General features: G+C 29.7%; 1 protein-coding gene across 2 annotated transcripts; it reads left to right on the top strand.

The window, feature by feature from the left end:
• The first annotated feature begins 7,493 nt into the window (after positions 1–7,493).
• On the top strand, positions 7,494–11,830 carry LOC111020726 (delta(24)-sterol reductase). 2 transcript variants are annotated; one of them, XM_022297471.2, is made up of 3 exons: positions 7,494–7,654; positions 9,520–10,792; positions 11,110–11,830. In XM_022297471.2, exons 2-3 carry the CDS (start codon positions 9,545–9,547, stop codon positions 11,563–11,565), a joined length of 1,704 nt encoding a protein of 567 aa, XP_022153163.1. In that variant the 5' UTR covers positions 7,494–7,654; positions 9,520–9,544; the 3' UTR covers positions 11,566–11,830. The 2 variants fall into 2 exon arrangements, with proteins under 2 accessions (XP_022153163.1, XP_022153164.1); XM_022297472.2 differs by lacking the exon at positions 7,494–7,654 and adding an exon at positions 7,706–8,641.
• The last annotated feature ends 1,030 nt before the right edge of the window (positions 11,831–12,860 follow it).

Raw genomic sequence — 12,860 nt, 5'->3', positions numbered from 1 at the left:
TTAACATAAAGTTTAAATTAACTTAAAACTAAAAAAAATGTTAGATTTTGATTTTATTAATAAGAAAATAAAAAACGGTTTTGTTTAGATTTTGTTTCAATAGATTTTGTTTATTATTAAAATAAAAATTGATTTGTTTTTAAGTAAATAATTCTATTTCAAAAAGATTTTGTTTTAATTAAAAAGGGATTTTGTTTTCACTAAAACTGATTTGTTAAAATTAGTTTTTATTTCCTCCTTTCCCTTGTCAAACCCAAGGTACGTGTCCCCTCCCCTTCTTCTTCCCCCTCCTTTTTTCTCTCTTCTTTTGACTCTTCTTCTTTTACCGTTATTTTTTTTTATGTATTTAAGGGACAGTGCATAGGGGAGAGTTGGGACTCATCACCGTATCTTCTTCTCTCTATCTCTCTTATCCCACCATCACCACTTTTCTCCTTCATACCCACGGCACGAACGACAGCAGCAACAACCTTCTTCACAGCTTCTTCCAAGCCTGCTAGCACTCCGACAATCTCCTTCCCGGTAGTGCGTTTTACGTAAGTATCAAATACGTTGGAAAGAATTTTTTTTTTTTAAATAAGGGAAAATTGGCTTTGAAAATCATGCTTTTGATTTGAAACAGATTCTTTTGTTTCTATCAAAAGATTTTTTTAAAATATTTTTCTTTTAAGAAAAAGTTTTTTTTTTTAATTTTTTTAAAACAAAATGCTTTTAGAAAGAAATTTTTTTTAAAAGATAAAAAAAATCTTCTAAATTAATTTTAAATGAGTTTTTGAAAATAAAATAAGGATTTTGATATTTTAAAATTTGTTTTAAAATAAAAGGTTTTCTTTTTCTAATAAAGAAGAGTTTTTTAAATGAAATAAATATAAACTTAATTTTATTTTAATAAAATATTTTACTTTAAAATTTTGGTTAAAATACGTTGAAAAAATAGGAGTTTTATAAAATAAATCTTGTTTAAAAAAATTTGGATTCTTTTAAATTTGGATTCAAAGTTTAAATTTGGATTTTTTTTATTTAAAATGTAGTTTTTATTTAAAATGATTTTTTTTACAAGGTTTATATTTTTTGTGTTACCTTTGTTTTATTTTTTAATTAAAAAAGAATCTTCTGCTGCAGGATTTTAAAGGAGGAGATAAAAACAAGTATTTTAGAATAAAATCTCATTTAAAATTCTTTTAATGGTTTGGTGGTTATGGTTTTCAAAAAATCTTAACAAAAATCAGTTTTTTAGCAAATAAGTTTTGTTAAAGTAAATTTGACTTTGTTTTTAAATAATTTTTTTTCTTTTAAATAATTTTGTTAATTTCGAAATAAATAAAAAAAGATATTTTTTTTGTTTTAATTTAACAAAATTCGTAGTTTTTTTTAGTTTAAAAAATAAATTAAAACTTTTTTTTGTGTAAAAGAATATAATGTTTACATCTTAAGATGTTGGCATAATGGTAAGATAGTTTGTTTTTTTAATATATATGACCCAAGTTCGAGTCTTTGAATGCTTCATTTTATCGTTGTTTTACTAAATAATTATTTTAAATAAAAGATTTCATTTAGAGTTTTTTTTTTTTTAAACAAAATTCATTTTAGAAAAGAGCATAGCTTATATCTTAAAGTGGTGGCATGATGTTTTAGTGTCAACACTCATGTCGCAAGTTCAAGTCTTAATGTTTCACAAAATTAAAAGATTCTTGAGGTGCTCTCGTTGCCACAAAATCTACGCGTCTCCCGTACAAGTTGTCACCTCTATTTGCTGAAATTCGTGGAATATTGGAAGGTGTGAAATTTGCGGTTTCATCGGCTTACCCTTGCATTGAAGTGGAGTCGGATTCTCTTATGGCAATCCGTCTAATCCAAGGGGATTTACGAACGATGGAGGAAGAAGGTAGCTGGTTGATGGAGATACAAGCCCTACTCCCAAATTTCGATTTCATCTCTTTCCATTATGCCCCTCATCAATGTAATTTCCACAGTATTGCAAAATGGGGAGTTTCATCTTCAGTAGACATGTGTGCTCGCAAAACAATTTTCCTCTTTGGCTTCTTTATATTGTACAAAGGGACTCCCCTTCAAATTTTGTCCCTCTGGCGTAATTTAAGGCAACTACTTCCCTTTCAAAAAAAAAATTTGTTATTCATAATTTGATTGTATACCAAATCGGGTTGGATTCAATTTTTGGTGATCATGAATTAATTAAATTATTAATTTAAAAGAAATACTAAAATCAATATTAAAATTTTCTAGGTAAGTTATAACATCACCAACCAACTAATTAGACCCGAATCCCTCCTCGGGTTAGTCAAATAAATTTTCTTAATGGTTAGCATTGTGCATATTAATTAATTGATAACTATATTAATTTTTTTGTCATTTTCTTTTTCAATGACCCAAATAAGAAATTAAAATAAAGTTTTATTGTCTTTTATGCATGTTTATGTTTAAAAAAAAAAGATAAATATCCTTGAATATGTATTTTTTAAAAAAAAAGATTAAATAAAGTAAAAAAATTTAATTTTTATATTTTTAAACATTAAAATAAAAATTATGAAATTTCACGTGCTTCTTACTAGTAACAATAAAAGGTTAGTAATAAAAGGTGATGTATACTTCAATTATCACAATAAATTTGACTAATTAGACCCAAGGGGTGGATTCTTCCTTTCTCTTCTAAACTATAATTATTGTTTCGTAAAATTATGGAAATCATATTAGTCGATCCAACTTCCTATAAAAATGAAAATAAAATGCGATCCTTAGAAATTAAACTTTTATTGTATTATAGTGATATAAACATTAAAAAAAAAAAAAGCTAAAATTATTGTTGAAATTTTTGGGTGTGCCAACCACATGTGACAGCCAGCTAATTGATTGTAATTATCCAATTATTGAGCATGCATCCAAAGTTCAATGCCTTTAAAGGAATCAATTTTAATTTTGCAACTGTATACTTTATTTATTGTCACCTAAGGTTTATTTTATTATACATATTTTCTTTAATAATACCTTCTTCAATTTTTTACCTCTTCTAAAATTTGTTTTTACTCTATTGATTCACTAAATTGCTTGAATTACTAAAACTCAACTCTAAACTTTTTTTAATTTCATCCAACTGAACCCTAAATTTTAATAAGGGCCAAATTAGTATCCTTCATTAATTTAGTTTGCCATTTAAAAATAATAGAATTGTGACTAATTGTATTTTTTAGTTAAATAATTTTTTTTTTGTGGAGATATTGAATCTTTTATTTGCTAATCTTTGATTTTAAAACTCGATTCAAATATTATCGTGGGTTTATTAATAATTTTTAGATTTGATCCGTGGCTATTACTTTTGTATTTTGTTTTTTTGTTTTTTTTTACGTATGATTTCGTAGGATTATTTTTTAAAGGGCCAAACTTAATATACCATTTACGTTCGTCAAGGTCTAGTGGGAATACATTCATAATCAAAAAATCATAGTTTGAATTATCACTCTCACATATGATAAAATATATATATAATTTATATTCCAAGGTTTTAAAAAAAAACTATATCATAGATCTTATCTTTCTTTCTTTTTTTAAATACTATTTTAGTCTTTTTTTTATCTTGGTCTATTTTGATCTACTTTCAAGACATTCATTTTTGTCTTCGGACTTTCAACTTTTATTCATTTTAGTTATTATACTTTTAAAGTGTCTACTTTGGTCTTTGTATTTTAGAAGGAGTGATCATTTTTTTCGCTTTACTTTTATTTTATCTCATTTATTTGGATCAGTTTTAACATGACATTAATGATCAATTCAAAAATTTTCTTCAAATATAATCATAAATTTATATTAAATAACTTCTATTTGCGTATAAAATTTGTGTTAAAAATTTTTAAAAAAGGGACCAAATTAATCCCTTTTAAGAGTGCAACGCAAACGTTGAAAAGACAAATGCTAAAATGAACCTTTTGAAAAAAAAAAATACACATCGAAATGAAACAAGACACGAAAACATAGTTGAACTTTTTTTAAAAACCAACATCTACCCTTAATTTGATTATAAATCTCAACAAACTTTCCAATTTTATTGACACGATGGTGAAAGATATTTTGATGGAACCTAATTATATTAGGTAGTAAATACCTTTCGAAATATAAATATCATCTCAATAGTCTATTTATTTGTTTGATCATATCTCGATTTTCCTTTTTTAAAAAAAAAAAGAAAAAATATACTTGGATAGGTTCTTGTCGTAGGGCCTCTTAAATTTAGATGTGAAAGTCACTTTTTTAATTTCTCACTTTTCTTTTTCTTTTTTTCCTAAAACATGGTAGGTGACTTTCCCACCTTCTGATTTGGCAACATTTTATAAATCCAAGTTATAATTTTTTTTTAACTTCAAAAAAAAAAAAAAAAAGAATTGATGACGTTGCGGTCCAAATACAGTGTTTATTTAAAAGAAAACGAAACAAATTAATCGAAAAGAAAGAGGGAGACGCAACAACTTTGTAAGATGTGACTTTCCAATCTTTAACCAATTGAATTGACTTGTTCAGGTTGAAAATTTTTGTTTCAAAAATAATTTCAAAATTATATGATTATTTTTTTTTAAAGAAAATATATACTTACAAACAAGGAGTTTTGCCTATATATATGTTTGTATGTATTCTTTTTTTTTTTTAATAAAATTTTCTCATTTTCCTTTTCCCTTGGTTTGTTTTTTTTTTATTTTATTATGCTTTAAATTATTTTTACAGCCTAACTATAAGTATATTTCGCAATTTGAATGTAGCCTCGATTGAAAGATGAATTAAATTAGAGGTTTATGAAATTTCAGGTTCGTATCTAGTCCTTGAACTTAAAAAACAGTTAATAAACATTTGAACTTTCAATTTTGAGTCTAAATAAATCATTGAATTTTAAAAAATGTCTAGAATGTTCCGAACCTTTCAATTTTATATCTAATAGGTCATTGACCTTTTAAAATTCACTGACATATCTGACATAGAATTGGAAGTTGAGAGTCCTGCTAGACACAAAAATCAATTTTATGTCGAAAATATTCATTAATTTTTTAAAATTTTGATTATGTAAGGCCATATTTACTTCAAGCGAATGAGAATAAAGAAATGAGAATCAATTTTTTCATTTCGTGTATGTTGTTTACCAAATTTCATAAATGAGAATCAAATTGTGGGACCCACCTACTTTTTTCATTCTCACTCCCTAAAAAGGACAATCTCATTACTCTTCTGCACCTTATCGATCTCATTCTCATTCTTTATTCTAGGGCCTCACACATTTATTGCAATCACTTTCTACGTTTACCTTTGATTATGAAACCATACCTTTTGTTTAATTGTTTTATACTTTTTTTTCCTCATTTATACTACTAATAATTTTCCTTTTAGTAAAAATTTATAATAATTTTATTATAAAATCTTATAAATTCATATTTAATATTTAATATTTTAATCATATTTTGTTATTATTAATTCATATCATATTTTTTAAATATAATTCATTATTATTAATTATTATAATAATAAAATTTAATAATATCTTATATTAAAGGATGATGGTTCTAATAAAATAGTATTTTAGTAGATGTAATTTTATTTTAATTATTTATTAATATTAATATTAAATAAATTGTTATGGTAAAAAAATATTTACTATCAATAATATAGTAATAAATTAAATTAAAATATATTATTATTGTAATTAAAAAATATTAGCACGACAATACATTTGTAATTAGCTAGAAATAAGAAAGGGATATACTAATAATTTTCATATATCTGATTCCGATTTCAGATAATTTTAGTAAACAACACCAAAGGAGTTTTGTTTCCGATTCCAGGAAATTTTTGGTAAACAGTATCAAAGGAATAACATTCTTATTCCGATTGATTTTCATTCTGATTCCTGGTAGGTAAACAGAGTCTTAGGACTTATTCAATACAAATTTAAAAGTTCAAAGATCTCTTAGGCACAAAATTGGGAGTTGAGAGATTTTACGGTTCTAGAGTTCAATAACTTACTAGACACAAACTCCAACTCCAAATTTCAATAACTAAACTTGTAATTTAACTTTTATATATATATATATATAAATACATTTATTATTCCTTTATACTGCATTTAAAGTTCAATAACTTGCTAAGCTGGCTTTTCGAAATAAGGTTTGAAGTTTGAGAATAAAATGAGTAGTAATGGATTGATTATACTTTGATTAACTGTAATAATATAATAACAACCAATTATGTAAAAGTTTGGTTAATTATATAATTGGCTGTCTTTCTTTCTAAATAATTGAGCTGTTTGTTTACCAAACGCTTAAACTTTTTTGTTTGTTTTGTTTTTCTCTCTCTCTTTTCTTTTGGTTCAATTTTAAATTTTTTATTTAAAAATCCAAAAGAAACAAAGAATGTCGTTGCTGTCAGTTTCTTGTAATTATTGGAATATTATTGATTTCAAATATTTTATATATTTTTTGGATTTATCACATTTATTTAGTTTTTTAATCTTTCTGAATAAGATTTTCAGAAATAAATATATTGAGGATTGGAATATGAACTTTATTGTATAATCCTTTAGATTATCTAAGACTTTGTACAGAGATTTTTTTTTTTTTTAATTCTCTGTTTACAAATATTATGTTTGCTTTATTACCATTTATTTGCCACGTTTCCTATTTTCTTAAAAATGAGTTTAAATTTCAAAATTACAAAACTAAAAACAAAATAATTATAATTGTTGCGTTTTATCATTATCTAATAACGAGTAGATAAAAATATAATGTTAACGTCTAATGATGATGGATTCTATGAGAAGTACAACTATATCTTTTTTTTAAGTTATTTCAATGATCTAGGTAAATATGTAATGTAAAATCATGGAGCGTGTCGCGTACTTGAAATTTTCAAAACTTATTTCAATGATCTGGGCAAATATGTAACGTAAAGTCGTGGAGCATGTCGCGTACATGAAATTTTCAAAACTTACAAGTAAAAAGACATATTTTGAACGATGAAGTGTGTAGAACTTCTTCCACAAACAATCAAATTTTCATGCCTAATAAATAGTATCAAATTTGCTTTTATTATTATCTTTTTCGAAGTGATTTGATTTGCAAGATTGACCATTTCGTACCTTAAAAAGTTGCTACCTACAAAACCACACAGCGATAAGACAATAACCACACAGCGATAAGACAATAAAAAATCCGATCCTGCTAGTAGAAACTCAAAAACTTCTCCTTTAAGAGACAATCTCCAGCAATTTATGATCTAATTAATATGAATTATCTCAATGTCCAACTTATCAGTTTGACATAAACTAGCTTATACTCCAAGGAACACTCCATAACATAAATTTAATACAACATTTTAAATAGATTATAATCGTAAGTTCTTCTTAATGTGTTTTTATATTACTATTTTTATAAAAATTTAAAATTTTTATAACTCATTTGAAAACTCAAGATTTAAATATTTAGGCAGAGCTGTCATCGGTTGCACTGCATTGCTTGGCTGTATATACAGTTAACAGCTGACCATTTGGCTACTCTCATTCGCCTTCAATCCTCTCTTCACGTTTCCAAATTCAATTATTTTCTGATTTTTCAAATTTTTCTCTGCACAAGTTTTCGCCTCAGCTGCTGGGTAATCTGTCTTCTGGGTCAGTTCAATCGCTTCATTTCTCACTTTTCTTGCTCCTAAACTGTGTTTGGTTACTGAGAAAATCAACTCTGTATGTGCTGAGATTGTTGCTTTTCTGACGATCGGTGTTTGTTTCCTTTTCCCCATTTTTCTTTCTTTGTGGGATCAGGGTTTTTTGTGGAAAGAAAATAGAAGGGAGAACTTTAGGGGGTGGGTTTGATTTTCCGGGAAAATGCTTGGGATTCTGTGGAGGAAAATTTTGAGTGTTTACTTTATTCATTTGACTGTTTAGTATCTGTGTTTTAATAAACTTCTGAATAGGAATCAAACTAAATTTTGTACTTGAATTCTCAGCCAAATTTAAGAAACACAAACAAGTTTTTGAGAGGTATTTTTTTTTTGGACTAGATTTTTGAAAAGGTTTAAAAAAGCCATATGACAAATCCAAGTACAGATAAATGAAAGTGATATTTGTAAATTTAAAAAAAAAACAATAAACGAGGTGTTATCAAATGGGTGCTTAATTTTTTATTTTGTGTCTAACAAATTGTTTCTGTTTTTTTAGATAACTAAATCCTTATTACTTAGCTACCATAGTATGAATGACATGTATTTGATAGATACAAAATTGATAGCTAAAGGGGTTTGTTAAGAACTTTATGAACTACAGGGACTAAAAACTTTAACTCTATGGGAGTTCAGGGATTTATTAGAAATTATTGAAAGTCCAGGGATTAAGTAGACACAAACAGATCAAACTTATAATTCAACCATTTCTCTTCCCTCATTAGTATCTCCTTTAATTATTGTGTTGCTTTATTCTTTTGTCCTTACTCTCAATTTTAAGTGAAATGTTGCTTTGTCCATCCATTTGGTGGTTTTTGAATTTTCTCCTTGCCACACTGCACATGTCTCATGTATTGCGCATCATTTTCAGTATAAAATATGGACCTTTCAAGCCATTTTTTGCCATTTCCAACCGTTTTACAGCTTATTTCTCTGTTGTGTAAGCCATAAAGTTCTTTATTTTTGGTTCTTTGAGTTACTTTCACTAGTTTGGATATGGAATAGTTGCCGCTTGGGGGAAGCTTTTGGCCCTTTTTGCCAGTCCCTTTTGTTTTCTCTTTGGTGTTCTTCAAGTAAAATGCAAAAGAACTTTAGATTGCACAAAACTTCTCTCTTCTGTGATATCATGAACCAATTCTCCATGTTGTAGCTTAATAACTTGTTCTACATCAATTTTTTTTCCTGTTGGATTTTGTGTCAGCTTTTTATAACCATCCTTAATTGTATCATTCCTATACTCAAGATAGTTCTTCTCATGAATGCGGAGAAATGGACTAATAGAAGTAATGTAAATAACAGCTCGCGAAAATTGTCTCTTAAAGTGACGATATGAGTAGATAATTTCTTGGTATCATCTCTATGAACAGAATTTATCTAAACTTCACTGTTCTATTCACTTGAAGTGGAGAGAAACGGTAATATTGTAATGAGTATGTACCTGTTATTGATTGAAGGTTTGAATCCACCTTTTTCTTCCTTGCTTTCTTTCCTTTTCCAACTCTAAACACTTGAGTTGAGAACAGTTGTAAGCATTTTTATTTATGGTTCATTGCCATTTTGAAACCTTATTGTCTGCTTAGGAATTTGGATCATCTTCTGACATATTATAAGTAATGGAATGTCTGTTTCATACGACTCAATAGAAGTTGTTCCTTTCATAAAAAAAAGAAAAAAAAATGTCTGTTTGTTAAATGAAACGATTCCTTTCTATTTTCCTCGCAGTTTCGTAGTCTGAGTTATGATTGTAATATGATGTATAGTTAGTGAAAATGAATTTCCTTTTATCAGTTTACGACATTTTTCCTGTCTTTATTGCAGTAGATAAGCATCTCGATTCACCATAATGTCAGACCTTGAGGCCTCGAAGCCACAAAAGAGGAAGAAAGGCTGGGTGGACTTCTTGGTTAACTTTCGATGGATTATAGTTGTTTTCGTTGTTCTTCCTTTCTCCTTCGGTTTCTACTTCGTCCAATATCTTGGGGACAAACGATCGGAGAGGAAGTCCTACAAGCAACGGCAGATTGAACATGGAGAAAACGTCCAGAAAGTTGTTGAACGTCTCAAACAAAGAGACCCTCTGAAGGATGGTCTTGTCTGCACTGCCCGCAAACCTTGGCTTGCGGTCGGAATGAGAAACGTTGACTACAAACGAGCACGACACTATGAGGTTGATCTATCAGCTTTCCGAAACATACTTGATATTGACAAGGAGAGAATGATCGCAAAAGTCGAGCCCCATGTCAACATGGGACAAATCTCTAGAGCCACAATTCCCATGAACCTTTCACTTGCAGTAGTTGCTGAGCTCGATGATCTCACAGTTGGTGGCCTCATCAATGGCTATGGCATTGAAGGAAGCTCCCATATCTATGGCCTTTTCTCCGATACCGTTGTGGCCTACGAAATCGTTCTTGCAGATGGCAGGGTCGTAAGAGCCACCAAGGATAACGAATACTCAGATCTTTTCTTTGGCATCCCATGGTCTCAAGGAACTCTGGGCTTTCTTGTGTCTGCTGAGATCAAGCTTATACACATAAAGGAATATATGAAGCTTACATACACACCTGCAAAAGGCAACCTACAGGAGATAGGACAGGCTTATATGGATTCATTTACGCCTAGAGACTTGGATCAAGATAATCCCGAGAAGGTTCCCGACTTTGTGGAAACCATGATTTATTCTCCTACCGAAGCCGTGTGCATGACAGGGCGATACGCATCCAAAGAAGAGGCAAAGAAGAAAGGGAATGTGATCAACAGCATTGGCTGGTGGTTCAAGCCTTGGTTTTACCAGCATGCTCAAAAGGCATTAAAAAAGGGGGAGTTTGTGGAATATATCCCAACAAGAGAGTACTATCACAGGCACACCAGATCTCTGTACTGGGAGGGAAAGCTTATTCTTCCGTTCGCCGATCAATGGTGGTTTCGGTTTCTATTAGGATGGATGATGCCTCCTAAGGTCTCTCTCCTAAAGGCTACTCAAGGCGAAGCTATCAGAAACTACTACCATGATATGCACATTGTTCAAGACATGCTCGTTCCGCTTCGAAGAATCGGCGATACTTTGGAGTGGATTCACAGAGAGATGGAGGTACTTTTCTTCTTGTCCTTTCAACTTTCTACTATTTAAACTAGTCCTTAGCCTTAGCTTGAATGCTAGATACCAGAACATAAAGTTCTTCCAGGGTCCATTTTCTAGGGAGAAACCATCCAAACTGAATACCTTAGATTCGTCAAATCATGATTTTGTTTTTGGTTTTCTGTTTTTGTAAATTAGAGTTGTTTACTAGCAATTCGAAGGAGAATCCTTGAGTGTTGAATTGGTTACAATTATAATATGGTATCAGAAGTCTCTACTCATCTGCTGATTATTTCTGTTAAATTTGGCTATCATTGAATCATTTGTAGGTGTACCCCTTATGGCTCTGCCCACACAGACTGTTCAAGCCTCCAATGAAAACAATGGTGACTCCTGAGCCAGGATTCGAGCTCCAGCTCACACAGGGCGACACCACGTACGCTCAGATGTACACCGACATTGGAGTCTACTATGCTCCGGGGCCCGTCCTGAGGGGCGAAGTTTACGATGGCGCTCAGGCAGTTCGCAACATGGAGAGCTGGCTTATCGAAATCCACGGTTTCCAACCGCAGCATTCAGTGACAGAGATGAATGAGAAGGAGTTTTGGAGAATGTTTGATCCCGAACTTTACGAGGCATGCCGAAAGAAGTACGGAGCGATAGGGACGTTTATGCACGTGTATTACAAGTGTAAGAAGGGGAGGAAGACTGAGAAGGAAGTCCAGGAAGCTGAACAAGCTCAACCTGAAACTGCTTATGCTGATATTGAGCAGCCAGCTGAGTGACTCTCTGGTCTCTCTGTATTTATTCTTTTTTCTTTTGGAAATTTCATTATGCACATTAGATTATATATTGTGGTAAAAGAGATTGTTGTCACCTCTCTCTCTCTCTTTTATCTTCTAATGTTTCTTAAAATTTATATCATTAATTTCACGTGTTGCTTGATTATGCTACTACTTCTATATTGTAATGTCGAAATTGTAATGTCGGGACCCAAAAAAACGATTACAAGTAAAATGCATTGAACGTCTCGTCACTCATGTTTGATCACCTGTTGCATTGTCTTCTTCAAACAATAATACTACGTTTTGCTCCTAGGATTGACTTGAAACAACTTCGTAAATATATTTCGTATAGAAATCAAAATGATCCAATTCACAAATAAATTATATAATTTACCCTTAAAATAGCATAATTCATCAAAGAAATCGACTATATTGAACTTATAACCTTAACAAATTTGTCAACGTGATTATAACTTAACTAGTCAAGTTATTACTTTGTCCCCTAAAGGTCGAAGGTTCGACTTTTCTCTCTCCTTACTGTACTAAAAAATAAAAAAATTCGTCAATGAAACTATATATATATACTTTTTTTTTATTTGACTATAATTACAATAACCAATAATATAATGTAGAAGTACGTACTTACTTTATGATCTGGCGTATTCATTTAAAAATTAGGATCGTAGAACACAAAATTTAAGACTTAGAAGTTTAAACACTTTTTAGAATGGAACGTTTGAAGGGATAGAATTCGTAAATATTACATGAAGATTATGATGTTGTAAATATGCCTATTTAAAAAATATATATATTTTACGCATGTGTACTAAATAGTTTTATGTAATTTATTTTTTAAACTCATATATCTCTTTTTTTTTAATTAATGGGACAAATCACTCATTTATCTATATCAATGATATACCATGTTATTGATATCTAAATGTCTATTATTGATATAGTCTATGAGTAAACATCTAATGAATGATATATTTTATCACTAATATAAATTTCAAAGTTATTTTAGTGTTTTTTTTCCATGAGAAGCTGAAGTCGGAGTTGTAAACTAGAGGCGTTGGCACATATGACAAAACAAGTATAATTACTAAGAGTGTTCATTGGTTCGGTTGGATTGAGTTCAGATACTTTTTAGACTTAGACCCAACCCAATTGTTAGGGTTGTAAAATTTTTCAACTCAAACAACTTTTTTTAAATAATAAACCCAACCCAACCCCCAACTATGAAATATTTGGATTGAGTTGATTTGGGTTATTTGAATCATTTATTCAAAGTATAT

Source organism: Momordica charantia (genome assembly GCF_013281855.1).
Source record: "Momordica charantia cultivar OHB3-1 chromosome 8 unlocalized genomic scaffold, Mcharantia_2.0 BLBB01000008.1, whole genome shotgun sequence".
Taxonomy (NCBI): domain Eukaryota; kingdom Viridiplantae; phylum Streptophyta; class Magnoliopsida; order Cucurbitales; family Cucurbitaceae; genus Momordica; species Momordica charantia.
Note: the sequence above shows the minus strand (reverse complement) of the source record. Positions and strands in the feature narration are given on the sequence as shown.

What these genes read in the sequence shown, in the direction of transcription:
- LOC111020726 (XM_022297471.2), top strand. Translation starts at nt 9,545, where the DNA reads ATGTCAGACCTTGAGGCCTCGAAGCCACAAAAGAGGAAGAAAGGCTGG. An exon ending in GGATTCACAGAGAGATGGAG is followed by an intron (nt 10,793 to 11,109) that starts GTACTTTTCTTC and finishes AATCATTTGTAG; the next exon opens with GTGTACCCCTTATGGCTCTG.